Consider the following 21,176-nt stretch of genomic DNA (forward strand, 5'->3'; position numbering starts at 1 on the left):
TAAGAGAGGAGGAAATCTGCCTTAGTCCTTGCTGGTTTGACCAACTCAGGCTGGTGTGTGAGTCTCTTTCCTAGAGCCTGGGTGAAGATAAAACCAGAACCATTAGATGCATTACATTAGCAGACCCTGTAAACTACAGCTGGGGACTGGACTGTATATTTTCTGTGTACACAAGAGGGACAAATATGTGCTTAAAGTTTCGAGGATGGGGCAAATAGCAAAACGACAGTGCAGGTATCATTCTCCTACACTGTCTGGCCCAAGGGAAGGTGCTTTGACTTTGTAAAATGGAAATGACCTTGCCATTGTGAAAGAAACACCCAACATGAAACTAAAAACAGGTCTAAACTCCATTGTTCTCCGTGAGAACAAAACCTCAGCTGTCAAAAATCATCTCCAGATTGCACAAAGTTCTCCAAAATCTTTTGGGGTAAACAATAATAAATGATCGGGGCCGCAAATGAGTTTGCCATTCAATTTTGCAGTACCAGAAAATGTACATCCACAGTGGGGTTTACCTGATGAGTAATATAGTAATGTTTAAAAAGAAGGAAGCAGTAATATTGATATTGCTACGTATAAAACATTTTAACATTGTTTAGACATCACTTCCTAAAAACTCTAAGAATGGTTATGAGTAGATGTACTCCAATTTCAAGAAATACTATTGCTTTTTTTATAGTCATATATATAGAGTCAGTTTGTTACTATGGAATCACATATGATGTCATAAATTTGACATTCTAAGCGCAAACCTAGGCAGAGCAACAGAAACAACAGGAAATGGAGCTGGGGAGAGGAAAACCTGCGTAACAACAAAAGAAATTCCAGTTAAAAGAAATGAGTCAAACATCTCTGAAACAGAAAAAGAAGGTGAGTGAGTTGAATGTCCTAGAATCTTGCCAAAGAGCTAAGGAAATGTAGATATCAACAAATGTAGATAGCATTACCTCTGGGAATGTTCGGCAACAATTAAATCATTTCAGATAATGACTGCATGTGGAGAAAAGGGACGGAAAATAAAGGAAATGAAGAATGGAGAAGAATCAGATTAGAGCATACAGTAGCAATCAATTGAATTATTTAGCCTTTATTGGGCTCATGCTTCTATGTCAGTGGCAAGAGGTGGAAACACTGTTGCTATCTGTGAAGAATGCACAGCCTAGTAGGAAAGAGAATATATAAACAAAATACAATTCAGTGCTCAGTGAAAATATGTATAAAAGACACAGGCAACATAAAAGAATGTTTAACTCTGGGAACTTCTCCCAGGTCATGCTGAGCTGGGTTTTGAAGAACATTAAAGAGAAGAGGAGGTTACAAGGAAATAGGGTGATATGGAGGCAAATGCAAGTCATTTAGCACAAGCAAACACAGAGATAAAAGTGTACGGTGGAGGGCGAGTTGGAGGCAGACAGGATGCACCATGAGGCTCCTGGTCTGTAAAACCAAGCAAATGAAGGGTGTACCTGGAAATGAAGCATAATTAGATTTATGTTTGATAAAGGTCACTTTAAATTGATGGGGTAGATCTAGAAGTTGGGAGGATTTAAAGTTATGAAACCTGACCAAAAGTCTATAATTCTGAGAATGCAGTCCTATACCGATCTGAGATCTGGAACAAGGCAATGATACTAGGGATAGAGACGAAGGATTGGGTTTAAAATATCTTTTGACGGGATTTTAGGGTGGTGGTGTGGAGAATGGATAGGAGGATTTTAAGATCAGTTCTAGGACCACACAGCTCTGCCATTCTCTGCAGTCACAGTCTCCATCATTCAACTAACACAGATGCACAGAGAGCTTTATGCCTAGACTGCGCCTGAGCACCGTGGTCTAAGCTAGAAGATGAGCTCTTAAAACAGAAATAATGCTAATCTTGATTGCATTACAGCTGCCGAATTAGTATGAAACAATACAAACACACACAATGGTATGTTCCGCAATTGAAAATGAAAATATTTGACTAGCTGTCCATGACATGAATTATCTCCCTGTGCTCTCCTACACAGACTTCCCTACAAGTTTGTTAATTAAGAAATGTCCATCCTTTCACTGTAGCTGGTATGAGTAATTAGAAAATATGTACTGAAGACAGGCCGGTCATTAGATCTGCATGGGATTAAGAACCTTGATTTTAAAATTTTTTTTTTTTTTTTCAACGTTTATTTATTTTTGGGACAGGGAGAGACAGAGCATGAACGGGGGAGGGGCAGAGAGAGAGGGAGACACAGAATCGGAAACAGGCTCCAGGCTCTGAGCCATCAGCCCAGAGCCTGACGCGGGGCTCGAACTCACGGACCGCGAGATCGTGACCTGGCTGAAGTCGGACGCTCAACCGACTGCGCCACCCAGGCGCCCCAAGAACCTTGATTTTAAAAATCAAGCTAATATTGGTGAGGCTTAGATGCACAGAAGATTGGAGTTCTGGTTTGTTAAGAAAACAAACAAGAGAAGTTTTAATTCTACGTGGCAAAAGGAAAAGTTCCTCATGCAGCAATCTTCAGAGGAATGGAGAGAAAAAAAAATTATTCTGTGTGAGCAATTTCACATTAAATTGAAGTCTGGCTGAGCCCTAGAAAATTCTGCCATAGCATTTCCCTTGTTATCATTTTTTAAATGATAAATACCTCATGCCTCAATATATAAGCCAACAAATTTCTAAATTAAAAAATTGCTTATATAGTTCTCTGATAGGTGTTATTTTTACCCATGCCTGTTATAACAGAGGGAAAATGTCTAAAATTTATATATACTTTTAAATTGGGAAAGAGACAAATTCTAATTTTTATTTATCCTCCCACTCCTAAACCCAAGGTTTCTAATGCCCCTAGGATTAAAAAATTAATAAATACACTTTGTTTTCATATTAAGAATGATACTGGATCGAAGAACTCAAAAGACAGCATAGACACAGAGAAAAGAAAGGATTCTGAGAAATCAGGAGTTCGTCTGAGCACGCAGGTGAGCTGACCTCTTTAGATATGATGAGTGAATTATAGAGTAGAAAGCATAACAGAAAATGTAAAGCAGCAGGGGAGTTCCGGGAGAGAAGACTGAGCTGCCGAGATTTCTACTAAGGGAAACCTAATGTTCTCATGAGAGGTTAAGGACAGACTAGGAGAAGCTGGTCCCTGCCTTCCCCACCAGTACACATCCCCATGTTCATATAGAATATATGGTGTAGAAACTACAGCCATATTCTCTGCTCAGCCTATGGGAGGAGACTGGTCATTGTTCAAATCAGGGAGGGAAGGGGAGTCTGGCCATCGCATTGACCATTTTCTGCACAATCTTTCAGATGAGGCGTGCAGTCAATCCGAATCACTTGCTGAGATGTTGCCCCATGCGAGGTCACTCGTCGTGTAGACGCTGCCTTTGTGCAGCAGAGGGAACAGTACTTCTTGGCCCCTGCCACACAATACGTGTTTATATTCACATGTGCCTCTTGTGGGAGCAGGGCCGGCAGATCACCATGATCAGGGTGAGCAGAGATCAAACAACTGATTTTGGAGGGGAGCCACAGGCAGTCTGGGTGAGGGGCAGGATATGGGGAATAAAAACTCTTCCGCTTGCCTCTCCATGGTGTCCTCCATTCTTACTCTTCCCAAAGGAAATGCCACAGTGCTCTATTCCCTCTTCGGTAGCTGCTTTGGAGCCATGCTGCAGCCCCATTTAGGAGGCACCTGCCCTCATCTTTGTAGTAGGGTCAAAAATGGTGAATCACATCTTCTTAGTTTCAGCTAACAGGCTTACCCTTAAGGGAACAAGTGGGGAAAAGGGAGGAAAAACGGTCAACTCTACTATGTTCCATATAAGAGGAGTCACAGGTGAAAAAAATAGGAGACATCAGATTTGTTTCTTAGTTTTGGATTCTTCTCCAGGTGGATCCCCACTGTTTGTCCCTCACAGAGTTTAGGATTGGGCCAGAGCTAGAATAGTACATAAGGGTCAAGGTTGAATTAATCATATAGGCCAGGGACCTTCTCACTGGACTCTGCTATATTTAGCTTGACATGGCTGTTCTGTAGGTACACGCATGGCAGGAGTGGGTGATGGGCATCATACTCCTGGGTCTCTTCTCTCCTCCAAAGGAATCACAAGAATCACCATTGCCGAAGACTGATTCTCGGGGGTACGTTGTGCGAAATCAGTGGTCACGAACTTCACGGAGCCCATCCACCAGAGCTCCATCAGTAGACGAAACCAGAAGCAAGAGTGCCAGTCTTAAGGTAGAGATGGAGATGAAATGAAGGGAACATGATATAATAATGATAATGGCGATGATGATGATGATGATGATGACGATAATAATTTTTTATTGATGCTTTCTATGTGCCAGGCCCTATTCTATTCATTTTACATGTTTTAGCTAATTCAGTCATCATTAAAAAAAAACAAACAAACCTATAAGCCCTATTTTATGGTGGAGAAAATTGAAACACAGAGTAACTTGCCTAAGATCTCACATTAATAACACTAATAGAGCTAGATTAAAACCCAGGGTTACCAGGTCTATAAACTGTACACTTAATGATTACGCTCTTTGACTTCTCCTTCCATCTTTCCTTCCTTCAATAACTGAGTACCGAAGCTTTAGAAGATGGGGTGGAAAAATCCACAAAGGAGATAAGTTGTTGAAAAGTGTTAGATTGTGTGGTGCTTTGGGCCCTTATGGAAGCCTTGTCCCATGAGAAGAAAACATTAGTTTTGAGATTGAGTTTTTGAGTACAGAGAGAGTGACACAGACCTAGATGGAGAATATGTATCCCTACAATCCATCTATTCCTGTTTGAAAAGTGGCTCAATAATCTAACCAAGAATGTCTTTTGAAACACGTGAAACAATCATCAAAATTGAAATAAGATATAGGTGCTTAATAATTTACTGCACAGGTATACTTCCTTTCTAATTAGATGATTCTCTCCAAATGAGCTCCACTGGCACAAAGTTCTGAAGGCAACAGGGAGGCCCTTGGTTTTCTAGACTACCAACCCTCCCAGCAATTGCTGCATTAATCACAGGGCAAATAGAGAGAGAGATGCCTCCAGATGTTTTGTAGAGTCTGCTGGTGGGAGCATCTGGTCTAGTCGCTCATAGTTAACTGGAGGTCACAGATGAAGGCAGTGTTGAGCAAGGTCCCTTACTCAAGCCCTCCATCCTACCTGGAGGTCTCTGAATGAGCAGTTAAAATGAAAGCAAGCCATAGAACTTTGGAACTATGTGCCAGCTGCCTAAGGGCAAGAAGACCTGTAATATCTACTCCAAACTAAAACAAAACAAAACAAACAAAAAACAGTGTGAGGTGCTGATGGGATGGGGGGGGGGGGAGGAAGGAGGGGAAAATAAAAGCAGTCTGTCTCTGTGTCTGTTTAACAGAAATACCTAAAAACTGGGTTCTTGAAACATGTGAGCCCCTCCAAGCCCTACTTAAAGGAGCTGGGATGACCGGGATCCAACTGAGGGCTAAAAATGTAACAAAGGGAAGGGCAAGGGTCCTTTACTCCTGCTAGGCAGAGATAGGGGGAAAGGCGAGCATCTAATTCAGACTCCCACTTTCTCGCTCCAGCTCCCCGCTAGCTCCACAACCTCCCGGACTTCATCCACCTCCCCCAGCCAGCAAGACTCCCAGAAAGAGCTGTCGGCGCAGCCCTCGCCGCCCACGCCACCCATGCCTCTCGACTCGAGCCCTCCCACTCCCCCGGAGTCCTATTCCCAGTCCCGGCGCAGCAGCAAGATGCAGGAGAATCCAGAAGCCTGGGCTCATGGCATCGCGCGGGACTCCATGCAGCTACGGGAATACCCTCCTCGCACGCCCCCCACTGAATGGAAGTCCTATGCCCAGCGCAAGACGACCTACTCCACCCAGCTGGACCGCGACTGCCTGTCAGAACTGCCCCGGCAGCAGCAGCTGGAGGAAGAGGAGGAAGAGGATGAGGCCTATTGGGCATCCGTGAGAACTCTGTATGAGAAGACCCCCAGCTGCTCTCGCCCCCGACCGGTGAGAGTGGCCCACCGACCTGGAACCCGGGACTCCCCCTCTCTGCAACCCTACAGCCTGAATCTCCCCCAACCTTCCTCCTCTCCAATGTGTAGAGAAGTCCTGCCCAGCCTCCTGCTTCTCCTCCCCCTAAACCCCCACCCCTGTAGGTTCCGGAGTTGGAGGGGGGGCGGGCGTTGGATTGTGGAATCTCAGCCCTTTGCTGTCTCCAGCATCTCAGTGCTCCAAGCGGACGCCTAGGTGTTTTCTTTCCACCTTTCCACCTTGCCCTGGCATGAGCCCCTTTGCTGATCCCTTCCTTCTGTGTGACTGTCCTCGCATTGGCACCCCTTTTATGCAGCCCAAACCCAAGCATGCCATCACCATCGCTGTGTCATCCCGGGCACTTTTCAACATGGTGGACGGCAGGAAAATCTTCGAGGAAGAGGGTCTAGAAAAGTACATGGAATATCAGCTCACCAATGAGAATGTCATCCTGACCCCAGGGCCTGCATTCCGCTTTGTCAAGGTACTCTCCAAAGCTGTGCTCCTCCTGTCAGAATCCTGGATGGAGACGGAAGGACCCAGGCAGGTCCTTGGGAACTCATCGAGGTTTCTTTATAATTACTGGTCTACCTTTGTAATTCTTGCCCTTTTCAAGTTGACCTCAGGTCAACTTATGCTTTCACAGAGGCTCCTAGACTGGTGAGAAAGAGTCTCCAGTTCTAGATTTGGGATGCTGAGATGGCCCTCAGCCGAGTTCTAATGATGACATGTGTAAGAGACACCTTTGTTCCCTTCCTAGAAGGAGTGGTAACCGGAAACGATAATGAGTTACAATCCCAGCATTAGAAACAAAATGAAATTCACTTTAGCTGCCCCAAACATAATATTGAGATGATCTTGGTTGGTGCTTAGAGGCATGATTTTAATAGAGAAAGTAAAGTTGTCTGAACTCACACTGAAATGTATAGCACTTGTGATCCCCTATATAACTTATAAAATTTTACACCATAACATTATAACCAGACAGAAATAAACGACATCTCCACAAGTTGTGAGTAGAAGGTATTTGTGGGGCGTGGTAGATGCATCAGAGGAAACCACTAACCTATTTTATTTTTATTTTTTTTTTTTAAATTTTTTTTTTCAACGTTTTTATTTTATTTTTGGGACAGAGAGAGACAGAGCATGAATTGGGGAGGGTCAGAGAGAGAGGGAGACACAGAATCGGAAACAGGCTCCAGGCTCTGAGCAATCAGCCCAGAGCCTGACGCGGGGCTCAAACTCACGGACCGCGAGATCGTGACCTGGCTGAAGTCGGACGCTTAACCGACTGCGCCACCCAGGCGCCCCGTCCACTAACCTATTTTAAAGACTCATGTTTGAAAAATAGACAAAGCGCTTTGGTAGCACATATCCTAAAATTCAAACAATACAGAAGCCATTAACATGGCTCTTATGCAAGGGTAACCTGCAAATTCATGAAGCATTCTATATTTTCACAATAAAAAATAATCACCAGATGATCTGGAAAAGCAGATTTTATGAATCCAAAAAAAAAAAAAATAGACAAAGCATAAAAGGGTTAACCTGATCCTTCCCTCTACCTACCCCACAGAGATAATTCTAAGAAATCAAATGTAACGGTTTTCAACAAACTTTCCCTATCTACTCAGCAAACATTAACTGACGTCCTGTGTAGCAGAGGCTGGAAATACAGGAATGAATGACATAACCCTGCCTTAACGGAGCCATAATCTCTCAGTGAAGAGTCTTCAGAGTTTGAATTTGACACTGATGCTATCCTTTCTCTCCAGACTCCAGACTCCAATGCCCACCTTGCCTGGCCCTCTTTACATGCATTCATGTTTGTAACCTGCAGGCACTGCAGCATGTCAATGCTAGACTCCGTGAGCTGTATCCTAATGAACAGGACTTATTTGATATTGTACTGATGACTAATAACCATGCCCAAGTGGGAGTGCGGCTTATAAACAGCGTCAATCACTATGGTAAGTAAAATAAACAACATGTGGAAGAACAGCTAGCTGCTCTGGAAGGGAGAAGCCATGTCATTTTGCTCACTGTGGCCTAACCAATGCAACGTCTTTGATACTGACACCCCCTTCTGCGTGAGGAATGTTTATTTGCCTATGTCAGAAAAAGAGAGGCCATGTTCATTTTTAACTTCAGCAGAGTTGGGCCCAAAGCTCCGGACTTAACTTGTCAAGTGTGAATTTCAAAGACTTAATCCCAGCTCCTGCGACATATTTCTCTGTTTTATGTTTTTCACTTCTGAACTTGACTTCAAGGAGCCATCAACCCAGAGGCTTTCTCTGGGTGATCACACTTCTTGTTCACCACACATCCATGTCTAAGGTTTACAGGTTTTCCCCTTTCCTTTCGACTCTTAACAATTTGATTCTCCTTGACTGCTTTCCCTGCACATCAGATCCATGCCAGCAAAAATGTCTTTGTTCCTTTACATGGAAATTTGGATTGACTCTAGTCTTCTCATAGCATTTCCATCAATGTGTTGGATACTTTAAGAGAAAAATCCTCATTTTCCTGTTATGGAATTACCTGACTTGTTATCTGAGGACCTTTAGCCTATCTTTAAGTGACATATCCAGTCTTATGGGTATGTGAAGTCAGAGTAAGGTTGAACTTTGGTATATTCAAGGTTTAAAGTGGGTTTAAAGTGGGCATACTTATAAATAATCAAGATGTATTTTACAAATTATGAGTTTTACATTATCCTAATTATAAGGCTGATGTCTGAGACGTACTTTAAAAAATGTTTGCCTTTCAAAAAAGGAGCTTTCATGGTGTTATGACATGAAAAGAGAACGTATATAAAAGGTTTGGTATAGATGAGCAGCATAATCACTCAGTTATGGCAGCTATTAACTTTACAGCAATCTTATTTGATTTAGTAGGTGATTTAGGTCTCTTGACCCTTGCCAAACTGGGTCCATCATGGCTAGTAGCATAAGGAATCATGGTTATTGACCTAACAGTTCTGCTAATGAACTGACTGAGCTCCATCTCTTCACACAGCCTTACTCATGAAATAACAACCTTTCACCTGGAAGCATCATTTCTCTTCTCTGAGTATTGAATGCAATCTGTGTCTCCTTCTGCTACGTATGGCCTGTTAGATTACAATTATCTGTTTTACGTGCCTGGCTGCTCAGGGAACTATGATTTACTTGCGAATTGGGATGGTGTTTTAATCATTTCTGAAGTCCCCCATGCCACCAAATAATTTCTGACCTTTAAATTAATATTATTTAAGGGATTGTAGAGTATACTTCGGTGCCACTTATGCCCAATGTTGGCTTAAGTGAAAAACAAGAGTATTTTGTTCATACAGTAGCAAACACTTCCACCTCAACTGTCAATGGACTCTATCTACTCTGTTGGTCCATACAGATGAAACACAACGACTAGACTCAAAATTCTGCTTTGTATCACATGCAGGTACCCATTCATCATGTACCTAAAAAATACTTTGAATGGGTATGTACTATCTCATATGCATAATGTTATACTTTATTCAGCTATTCTCATATCATTAAACGGTGTTCTGCTTTTATAAATAATCCTGAGCTGAGACCTTTCCACATAAATCTTTATCAGAGCCTCAGATTATTCCCTTAGAATAAACTATGAAAAGGTCAAAAGCTATAAACTAATAAAAGCTCTTGAGACATATTGTCAGGTTACTTTCTAGAGAGCTTATAGCAGTTTATACCCTCATCTAAAGTGAATATGGGTACCTGTTTTACAAAACTTTCACCAACATCTAGCATTTGCTTTTTAATTGTTGTTGATTTGAAAGACATTTAGTGGTATTTTAATATTTAGTCTGCTAAATAATTACATTTAAAATTCCAAGTGAAGAAGGAGACACTTTCAGACCTTTTGTTGTTGTTTTTAGAAAACAGTTTAAATCCTGGCACTGCTTGTCATTACTATTGTACTGTTACTGAAGAAATACAGAAATGGTACTTAAAATAGAGCCACACATTAACTATCTCTTTCAACAAGTGAAGAGCCTGTGGTTGAAGGAAAAGAACTATGCTCTAGTCTAGACAAGAGTCCTTATGAACCAATGGGCTTAGACAAGTCTTTATGTCTCAGTTTCCTTTTGTGTCACAATGAGAATAATGCCCGTCATACAGTTGTTGTGAGGGTAAATTGGCATGGTCTACGTGGACATACTTAACGAATTATCATGTACCAAACCCATCCACTATTATATAAAATAGCTTTTTAAATGTAATATAGCAGTTTTTCAATATTAGTGCTATGAATTTTAAAACTTCAATAGACACTCAATTATTCCTATGATAACTTTGATTTACATTTATAGTAGGTAGATTGTCTTTAGTCTCTGACATAACAAAGTCTTTCTTGCCCAATAATAGGCTTACTAATTGACCGCTTCTGTCTGACTGGTGGAAAAAGCCCCATTGGCTATTTGAAGGCATATCTTACCAACTTATATCTTTCGGCAGATTCTGAAAAAGTACAAGAAGCCATACAAGAAGGTATTCATTTGGTTTTATCAAAGGTTTGCGCTAGTGTTGACTTTCATTGGGCTTCAGATATGATTATGTGGCTTGTTAAATTTTCTGGTAAGCCGTTTCCAACGAGTGGCAGCCCCTAAGGCTGTCTTTTAGAGCTCTGACCTTCTAGAGGTGGACATCCTCAGTGATTGTCCTACAACTGCTTTTACACTTTCCCATCCCTTATAGAAATGGAGGCAGTGTGTAAACAATAGTTTGGGGATGCGTGGTTATAAAGAGCAGTTGAGTCGTCAGGTAATAGCTTGAAAAAAAAATACTGCAAAGGTTTTTTTCTTTTTTTAATCATTAAAATGGTAGAAGAAACTGACGCTTCTGGGAAGACTATTAATAAATCTCCACGGTCTGCCAGGGATCGCCTCTGCAACTATGTTTGATGGAGCCAAAGACATGGCTTACTGTGACACACAGCTCCGCGTGGCCTTTGATGGGGATGCCGTGCTCTTCTCGGATGAATCTGAACATATTACCAAGGAGCACGGGCTGGACAAGTTCTTTCAACATGAAGCACTATTTGAGAATAAGCCTCTTGCTCAGGTAGGTTCAGTGATTTCTAATTAATTTTGATCTACTTATTTTCCAACATATAAATGTTTTGAATTATTTTAGGCAGGCTATTCCTCACTTCGTATCCTTCACACTTTGCTCCCTTTCTTTCATGAACTCCTCATTTTGAAACATCTGCTGCCGAGTTGGGTACTTTTTGTTTTTGGTTTGTTTTGTTTTTAGTTTTGTTTTGTTTTAGCGTTCTTTTATCTATCCTGTTTTGGAAATGTTTCTATGATCTTCTCATGATAATGAGTTCACCTCCAAATTACAAGTAATAGAGGTAATATGGCTTACCAGTAAACCATTTCTACATAATAAGTTCTCAGAATAGTAAAGTGATTTCCAATAGGTTCAGTAAACATTTATGGACCTCTTTGACCATAGACCTCAAACTCAATAAAGGCATTATTTGAGAAAATCTGCACAAGTGTGAGCTCAGATTGAATCAAACAATGAGCCTCAAGTAAGTGCAAGCTATGAACACTGAATCAAAATGAAACTGAATATTTAAGTTTTTTTAATCAACCCATGAACTGAAATGTTAAAGTCACAGTCTGAAATAAACAAAACTTACAACTCCTGAACCAAAGGAAATCTGAAACATCAAGCTATTCTCTAAACTGAATCTAAACTGATGGACCATTTAGTTTTAATCTAAGAATTTTACCAAAGAATTTAATTATTTAATTGGTCTTTTTTTCAGCTTTTCTTGAACTTAAAATAAACAAATATTGTTATTTTTATTATACTTGTAAAAGTATAAATAGACTAACAGAAAGCTGAAAAGTTTCACTAATTTGCCTTGTGATAGCAAGCGATATTTAAACTGTGTGTGTGTGTGTGTGTGTGTGTGTGTGTGTGTGTACGTGTGCACACATGTGCACATAACTTCATGGTCCCTGCCTTAACAGCTTCTTTGGAAAACTTGATCTTATGTTATGAAGTTGTTCATTGTTAAGAAATTGAGAGGAAAATCCTTTGTTATATTTTAGTAAGTCTGCTGAAATTCAGAGTCCATTGTATAGTAGTCTATTACTGAAATTTGGAAATTTCCAAAAAAAGAACACTTAAAATATTCAAAATCATAATTATTTCAAGATAATCTTAAAATACCATTTTCTCATCTCAGGTAAATCAAATTTATTTTAAATTTTGCATTAATCACTTCCCTTTTCCGTGTTAAAGAACTTGTTCTTCCCATTAAACATTGAAATTGTGAAGCCCAACGCTAGTTATTGCTGGAATACCCAACAAATTTCAACTGAAGATACTTGTTTTCATTATGCAGTCCTTCTGGCAGTGGATAAAGATGCTATTTTACCTACTTACTTACTTACTTACTTACTTACTTATTTTTGATGTTTATTTTTGAGAAATAGAGCACAAGCAGGGAAGGAGCAGGGAGAGAGGGAGACACATAATCGGAAACAGGCTCCAGGCTCTGAGCTGTTAGCACAGAGCCTGATGCGGAGCTAGAACCCACAAATTGTGAGATCATACCGAAGTTAGACACTTAACCAACTGAGCCACCCAAGCACCCCATAAAGATGCTATTTTTTACATAGTAAACGTAGCTTTTCTATAAATATCAGGTATTGCCAATGTGTTCCACTGATGAGAAAGAAGTACAACTGAGGTACAATTCCTACCCAAGCCTTTCAAGTATGTTGGTCATGGGACTTGCAGCTTGGTCATGACAATGTCCCACTTGTCTCAAATAGAGGAGAGCTGAGAGTCCCCAGAAAATGAAACACCTAGAGAAGATTAACTTGGCCACTCTCTGGTGGCTTATAAGCTTCCAGTGTGGCACTATAACAATGAACAGACATTTCCTGATTTGATCCCTACTTAGTCTCACCATTCTCAAACAGTGGTCTCCAACTCTGTGTGTATGTATGCGTCTGTGTGTGTCTCTGTGTGTTTTAATCATAACATTTGATGAATAATTTATATACAGTAAAATTCATAATTTTTATTGGATGCTTCTGAGTTTTGACAAATGTATACCGTTGTGAAACCATGACCAAATTCAAAATACTCAATATACTCACAAAATTCCCTCATACCTCTGTGTAGTCATCCTACCCTGCTATCTCCAGGATCTGCAACTACTAATATAATTTCTGTCCCTATAGTTTTGCCATTTCCAGATGTCACATAAATGGAACCACACAGTATACAATCTTTTGAATCTGACTTCTTTCATTTAGCATAATGCATTTGAAATACATCCATGCCATTCCATGTATCAGTAGCGTCTGTTCCTTTTTATTGCTGAGTCATATTCTCTTCTATGGATGTACCACATTTTCTTTATCCATTTACCTGTTGGAAGAGATTTAGACTGTTTCCATTTTTTGGCATTTATAAATAAAGCCACTTTAAGCATTTGCATACAGCATTCTGTGCAAACATAAGATTGCATTTCTCTTGGGTAAACACCTATGAGTAGGATTTCTAGGTCACATGTTAAGTATATGTTTAATTTTATAAGATACTGTGAAACTATTTTCCTAAGTGACCATACACTTTGCATTCCCAATAGCACTATATACGAGATTTTGTTGCAGTACATACTTACCAGTATTTTGTACTGGTAATTGTTTTTTTTTGTTTACTTCTTTTAAGTTGTTCCGGATCTCACTGTAGTTTTAATTTGCATTTCTCTAACAATAAATCATATTGAACATATGCCATCATATATGCTCTTTAGCAAAAATATCTGCTCAAATCTCTTGCTCATTTGTATTGGGTTTATTATTTAAGTTTGAGAGTTCTTAACATATTCGAGATACAAGTCCTCTATTAGATATGTTTTGCAAATATTTTCGCTCAGTCTCAAGACAAACATGTCTTTCTATTCTCTTTATACCATTCATTGTCTTTCAATGATCAAAATTTTACAATTTTGATGAAGTTTAAATTATCAGTTAGTTCTTTTATGAATCATGCTTTTAATGTCATATGTAAAAACTGTTTGCCAAAGTCACATAAATTCCCTATGTTTTTGCACATAATTTTATAATTTTAGGGTTTTTTTTCTTTTAGGATTATGACCTACTTCTAATCAACTTTTGTATTTGTGCAAAGTATTGGTTAAGTTCACTTTTACTGCCTATGGATATCCTAATTGTTCCAGCACTATTTGTGAAAAAGACTGGCTTTCTGTTCCTTTAATGTAGGTATCCATGCTTTTACCAATATCACACTGTCTTGATAAGTGTAGTTTTATAGTAAGTCTTGAGATCAGGTAGTGTGAATCCTTCAAATTTGTTATTTTTTAAAATTCTTTTGGATATTCTGAATTTTTTTTTTGCATTCTTATATAGATTTAACAACTAGGTTGTCCATTCCTGAAAAAAAAATTCTGCTGGAATTTTTATTATGATTATGTTGAATTTATAGCTTAAACTTGGGGGAGGCAGGGGGATGTCCTAATATCAAGTCTTTCAGTCCATGGGTATAGTACATCTCTCCATTCATTTAGGTCATCTTTGATTTCTTTCAGTGTTTCAAATGTTTTTGTATATAGATATTGTACATACTTTGTTAGATTTATACCTAAGTATTTCATAATTTTGGTGCTATTGTGATTGGTACTTTAAAATTTTGATTTCCAATCTGTTATCACAGATTTTGCATATTGACTTCGTATGTTGCAACTTTGTTAAATTCACTAGTTAGTATAGTAAAATTTTCATAGATGACTTGAGATTTTCTACATAGACAATATTGACTGAATAAAAACACTTTTATTTCTATGTTTCCATTTTGTATGTCTTTTAATTATCTTTCTTGCCTTATTACCCTTGCTTGTGAATTCAGTGGAATGCTCAATAAGAGTGATAAGAGGGGACATCCTTGCCTTATCCCTGATCTTAGGAACAGATCATTCAATCTTTGACTCCTAAGTATATTATCTATTGTTTTCTTCAAGATGCCCTTTGCCAAGTAAGGGAATTACTTTCTAGTCCTATTTTTTGAGAGCTTTTATGATAAATGCATGTTGAATTTTGTCAAATTTCTTTCCTGCATGTATTGAAAAAAGCATGTGGCTTTTCTAGTGTGTTGATAGCTAAATTACAATGATGTATTTAAAAATGTTGAGGCAGCTTTGCACTGCTGGTATAAATTCAACTTGGTCATGTTGTAGTACCCTTTTTATATCTTGCTAAATTCAATTTATAAAAATATAATTTAGGATTTTTTTTTTTTGCCTTTATGCTCCTGAAGGATATATAACTCTATAGTGTTCCTTTCTGGTAATATCTTACAGAATAATGCTAACTTCACAGAATCATGTGGGAAATATTTTCTTCCTGTCAAATTTTTGGAAGACTTTGTGTATAGTTCGTATTATTTCTTCTTCAACTATTAGGTAGACTTTCACAGAGAAATCATCTGGGCTTGGACTTTTCTGTGTAGGAAGGCTTTAACTAAAAATTCAATTATTTTTAATAAACTATTACTCAGATTTTCTCTTTTTGTCCTACTTTCCAGCAGTTTATGAGTTTGTATCTTTAAAGTAATTTGCCTGTTTCATTGAAGTCACTGAATTCATCAGCATAAAGTTTTCATATGTTCTTATTTTGCTTTTACTATCTTTAGGATTGTAGTGATATATACCTTTTCATTCCTGATATTAGTAATATTTGTCTTCTCTGTGGTTCTCCCCTGTTCTTAGTCTAGCTAGACAACAATTTTATTTATCTTCTCAATAGCCAGCTCTAAGTTTCTAAAGATGGAAGTTGAGGACACTGATTTAAGACTTCTAAAATAAGCATTTAATACATTAAAATTTCTTCTAAATGATGCTGTGATGGCATCCCACAAATGTCGATAGGTTGTAATTTTCATTCAATTCTAAGTATTTTTTAATTTTCCTCTGACTTCCTCTTTGACTTATGGGTCATTTAGAAGTTGGTTATCTGTCAAGTATTTAGAATTTTACTAGATATCTCATTCTTATCGATTCCACATAGAATTTTGTTGTAATCAAAGAATACATTTTATATGATTTCAATTCTTTAAATTTATTGAGGAGTGTTTTATGCCCAGAATATGGTCTATCTTGGTTAATGTTTCACGTGTACTTGAGAAGAATGTTGATTCTGTATTGTTAAGTTGAGTAGTCAAAAATGTCAATTAGATTAAATTGACAGTGTATTAGGTAATATTGCCCAAGTTTTCCATATTGTCAGTAGGTTTCTACCTACTTCTTGTATCCATTATTGAGGAGGCAGGGATGAAGCCTTCAAGTATGTTTGGGGATTAATCTATTTCTCCTTTCAATTATATGTGTTTGCTTCATGTATTTTTAATCTCTTCTGCTTACTGCCTAAATATTTAGGATTGTTATGTCTTCTTGGTGAAATAATCCCTTTTCATTATGTAATGTCTCTCTGTCTCATAGTCATATAACCACTCCAGCTTTTTTATTTGTTTTGGTTTGGGTTTTTTCACTGGTGTTTGCATGGCATATCTTTTCTATAATTTTTACTTTTAACCGATTTATGTTTTTACATTTTTTTTTAATGTTTACTTGTTTTTGAGAGAAAGAGAGACAGAGCGTGAATGGGGCAGGGGCAGAGAGAGGGAGACATAGAATCCGAAGCACGCTCCAGGCTCTGAGGTGTCAACACAGAGCCCAATGCAGGGCTCAAACTCACAAACCACAAGATCATGACCTGAGCTGAAGTTAGACACTCAACTGACTGAGCCACCCAGGCATCCCTATGCTTTTACATTTAAATTGTCTCTAGAAAGGATGATACGGACACCCGTTCTGAATATGGTGACATAAACTGGTCCCTATTTATTCCCTTTGGAAACTACTCAAAAGCAGTAGGAGAACTGTATTCCTCTATGTTTCAAAGCCAAACTAGTTATTAGTAGGGTGGATCCTGCCAACAGTCACCATACCCTCTTTGCTGCTGTTGCCAATTTTAGAAATAGTTAATAGTTTTAGAACACCTTTAGAAAATGAATTTTACATGTTTTCTTTTTCCTGATATTTGCAGCCTTAGAGAAACAGTGATCTAAATAATGTTTAGATCTAAATAGACAAAAGATCATCTGTTAAGTCATGTTTATAAATAAACAGTTTGTTTCCAGGACAGCAGGGAAGGGATCTTTTGAATTGAAAACAAGTCAGTCTTACAATACTATCCTTGTCCTTCCCCCATAAACTCTCTAATTGTTCCCAGAAAAACCAGTCTGCTTCAGTGATGAGTAATAAAAACAGAAGCAGCACAGAACATACACAAAGATACTGAGACAAAGGCAAAAAAGGGCAAAATCTAATAACAGATGTAGATCTCTCACTAGAAATAGTGGCCAAAGCATAGGTAAAAATTGTGACTAAACATTTACTATGACTTTTAAAAACATAATAAAGCAGGGTCAGGGTCATAAAGTGGAAATGCAAGAATCAAGGGAGAGATAATAAAATGTTAAATGGTAGAACTCTGGAAATGAGTAAAATTGAAAAATAGGATTTTACAGAGAAAACAATGACAGAAATGTATCATAGGTAAAGAAAATCCAACATATGCATAAGTGGAATCCCTGAAGAAAACACTGAAATTATGTTTTGAAGGGAGGAGGAGAGGATTGTGTGTGGTAAATACAAAGATGCAAAATTATATCAAAATATAAATCAATAAAATATCTGAAACTGTCAGATTTATTAAAAGATTAGGGGCACCTGGGTGGCTCAGTCAGTTAAGTGTCCAACTTTGATTCAGGTCATGATCTCACAGTCATGAGTTCGAGCCCCGCATCAGGCTCTGTGCTGACAGCTCAGAGCCTGGAGCCTGCTTGGATTCTGTGTCTCCCTCTGTCTCTCTCTGCCCTTCCCCAGCTCATTCTCTCCCTCCCTTCCTCTCCCTCTCTTCCTCTCTCTCTCTCTCTCTTTCTCTCTGTCTCTCAAAAAAAAAGTAAATAAAAACATTTAAAAAGTAAACTATTAAAAGAATAAAGATTAAAGGTGACATTATGTAATTGGGAACTAGAACAAAATTATCATCACCAAGACATTCCCTAGTAAAATATTTTGACATCAAAGATGAAAAAGTAATTCTTTAGGCAGTCTGCACATATGAGTGGGGGAAAAAAATCAAGCTGTCTTCAGTTTTCTCCACAGCAGCACTCAATAGCAAAAGACAGTGGTGCACTACTTATAAAATCACTTGGAGAGAAAATATATATCACAGATTCTATATCTAGCCAAAAGTTTATTCAAGTAAAGAAAATAGATCAACAGTTGAAAACATACTATATTCTCAGAGATTGTTATTTCCATAAGATTTTCTTGGGAAAATTAGTCTAGAAGACACATATTGGCCCACATGTAGATGAATAAAAACACGGAGGCACAAATGGATGCAGAATATATTTAACCATAGAGCCAAAACTAAAACAATTGTAGGGATTAGGGTGACAGAAAAGAAAGTACACATTATATGTCCTAACGATGTAGAAATTATATCACTAATGAAAACAAGAAAAATGCGGAGGAAAAAAATCCAAGGAAGAATAAGTATGTTGATATCTTCAGTTACAATAATGATCAAAGGATAAGATGTAAAACTGATAAATAGAAATATAGGAATCTTTAATAATGAAAATGAGGAAGAGGGAACAAGTAAAATTGGATGCTTGCAAAGAAACAGAAGATGAAAGAGAGGTAAAAAAGGACTGTAATTTCATTATTTCTCATTATAAAAAAACATTAGGTCTGATATTTAAAAAATAAAGGACTAAAAGTACTATAGAAAGTTAAAGTTACAAAGGTAACCAATATAAGGAAATACTACAAACCTTCCTAAATGTTAGAAGAAACACACATACACACATTCACAAAGAAAAAAGATACTCAATGAACAAGGAAAATACAATAAAAATCCTAAGACAGAACCATTATCGCATATATTAGTAATGCCAATAAATATAAATGGCCTAAAACTCAACTTTGTTTTAAAAAATTAAGACTTCCATATTGGATCCTATAGCAGAATCCAATTCTTGCTCTATTCCAGAGAAACAGCTAGAACTAAGTGTTCAGAAAGATGAAGATAAAAGTAAGTGTGAAGATATACAAAGGTAATTGTAAATATAAGACAAGGTTAGATTCAAGCCAAGAAGTCACTTAACTAGCATATATTATAATATAGCATAAATTATAATAATAAAACGTGCAATTCACAAAAAGCAAACCAAAATAGTGCTTCAGTGATTAATCAGACTTTATTTAGAGTATCCCATTTTGCCATGGATAATTTATGTCTGTTGCCCCGGTTTAACTTTGTATAGAAACTTCTTTCACTCTTAAAACATCTATGTTTAGATGATAAATTATATGGTTATCCTATATTTATTCCAGCAATGCAAGGATAGTTCCACAAAAGGAAACATATTCACATAAACGCAAGGAGTTTCAGGACTTTGCCATCGGCCTTAGAATACTGACAGTCTAATGCAGTATTATATCCTTTTATAAGCTCTTATAAGCCTCTGCTTTTTCAGCATTCACTTCCTTTAGCTCACTGGATCACAGCTATGACATATGTTCCTTTTACAGGGTCCCTTAAAAGGCTTTCTGGAAGATTTAGGCAGACTGCAAAAGAAGTTTTATGCCAAAGACGAACGGTTACTTTGCCCTATGAGGACCTACCTGGTTACAGCCAGGAGTGCAGCCAGTTCAGGCGCCCGAGTGCTGAAAACCCTTCGCCGCTGGGGTCTAGAGATAGACGAAGCTCTTTTCCTTGCTGGAGCCCCCAAAGGTCCCATCTTGGTAAAGATAAGGCCCCACATTTTCTTTGATGACCACATGTTCCACATTGAAGGGGCACAGAAATTCGGCACCATCACAGCTCATGTACCTTATGGCATTAATCAAAAAATGAACAATTAGGGATGGGGAGGAGAAATAAAGCAGTGAGTCTGGTATTATAGAAGCCACTTTTGTGGATCTCTAGGGTAATTAGATAGGTATTTCAGATGATTGGACCTCAGAACTTAGTTCATTTGGAAAGGTTTCCTCTTGATATTTTGAAAATATTTTGAACCTTCAAGTTACCTTCAAGCTACTTCTCTTTGAGCTATCAATGCTGTTGAATACCACTGCACTTACCTTTATGTGTAAGTCATATTGATGACTCTTTAGGATAAGTTTAGAACCTGAATGCTTGAATACTTAACGGGCTATCTCAGGTGTCTAGTTATTTTTACAAAGCATTGCTCATTTTTGGATGTTGGTTGATTGAATTGTTACCCACCATCATTGTAGAATATTGGTCTTCAAAGAAGGAAAGAGTAGGGTTAGATACACTCTTGAAAATTGGAGCTTTTTATTCTGTTGCCTCTGTGACCAGGCTTTTAATCAATGCAAAATGAAAAGGTCACTCCACCTGCAATTTTGACTCCTGCACCAAGTTTGACACTGCTCATTGAGAAATAAATCAGCAGGTTATTCATAGAGGGCACTTTCCATCTAAGATGAGCTCCAAACAGAAGGTCTGGAGAACCTGAAGAACCTGGGGAAGGTTCTTTGAAGCTTACCCGAGGGTGCATTACCTCTGGACTACAAGGCTTCATATTTGAAGTCTCTGGCTCTGGGCCTGGCAGGTAGGTCCAATGTTTACATAAAAAAAAAAAATCTTTGGCTACCACTTCAAAATGTGACATGAAGTGTAATAACCTAGCCTTTCGTTGTTATTATTATTTTGTTATTTTTCTTTTGATTTCAAGAAACATCTATTGGTTATTAACCATAATCTACTGCATAATAGGCACAGTGAGCTGGTTATTTTCAAGTTACCTCATTTTCTCATCAAACCAAATGTTTGTAACAGAACATTGTTATTACCCTCATTTTTACCAATGGAGGACTTAAGACTCACAAAGAAAAAGTCGCTTGTCCAATAACGTGCAGCTAATAAATGGTAGGACTGAGATTCCTTCAAAAGCTACATTCTGTTTTCTCTGTGAATATACAGCCTTCCACTTCAAGTTGTTATTAATTCCATGGCCATAGGACCCATCCTGAACAG

The 21,176-nt window shown here is 38.1% G+C and overlaps 1 protein-coding gene and 1 non-coding gene across 7 annotated transcripts; both read left to right on the top strand.

Annotated features, from left to right (window-relative positions):
• The first annotated feature begins 840 nt into the window (after positions 1-840).
• NT5C1B (5'-nucleotidase, cytosolic IB) lies at positions 841-20,038 on the top strand. 6 transcript variants are annotated; one of them, XM_047069528.1, is made up of 10 exons: positions 841-873; positions 2,875-2,964; positions 3,302-3,535; positions 4,095-4,232; positions 5,570-6,001; positions 6,342-6,509; positions 7,866-7,995; positions 10,417-10,539; positions 10,928-11,112; positions 19,706-20,038. In XM_047069528.1, exons 1-10 carry the CDS (start codon positions 841-843, stop codon positions 20,036-20,038), a joined length of 1,866 nt encoding a protein of 621 aa, XP_046925484.1. The 6 variants fall into 6 exon arrangements, with proteins under 6 accessions (XP_046925484.1, XP_046925485.1, XP_046925487.1 ...); XM_047069529.1 differs by having other exon boundaries at positions 3,302-3,484; positions 4,095-4,236; positions 5,568-6,001; XM_047069531.1 differs by having other exon boundaries at positions 3,302-3,484.
• On the top strand, positions 7,382-7,484 carry LOC124504454 (U6 spliceosomal RNA). The gene has a single exon (XR_006960431.1). It is a non-coding gene; the product is annotated as a U6 spliceosomal RNA (small nuclear RNA).
• Positions 20,039-21,176: the final 1,138 nt, after the last annotated feature.

Source organism: Lynx rufus, unplaced genomic scaffold (assembly GCF_022079265.1).
Source record: "Lynx rufus isolate CCGP_SWC_20201006 ecotype Redwood Valley unplaced genomic scaffold, mLynRuf1.p SCAF_8, whole genome shotgun sequence".
NCBI classification, from domain to species: Eukaryota; Metazoa; Chordata; class Mammalia; order Carnivora; family Felidae; genus Lynx; species Lynx rufus.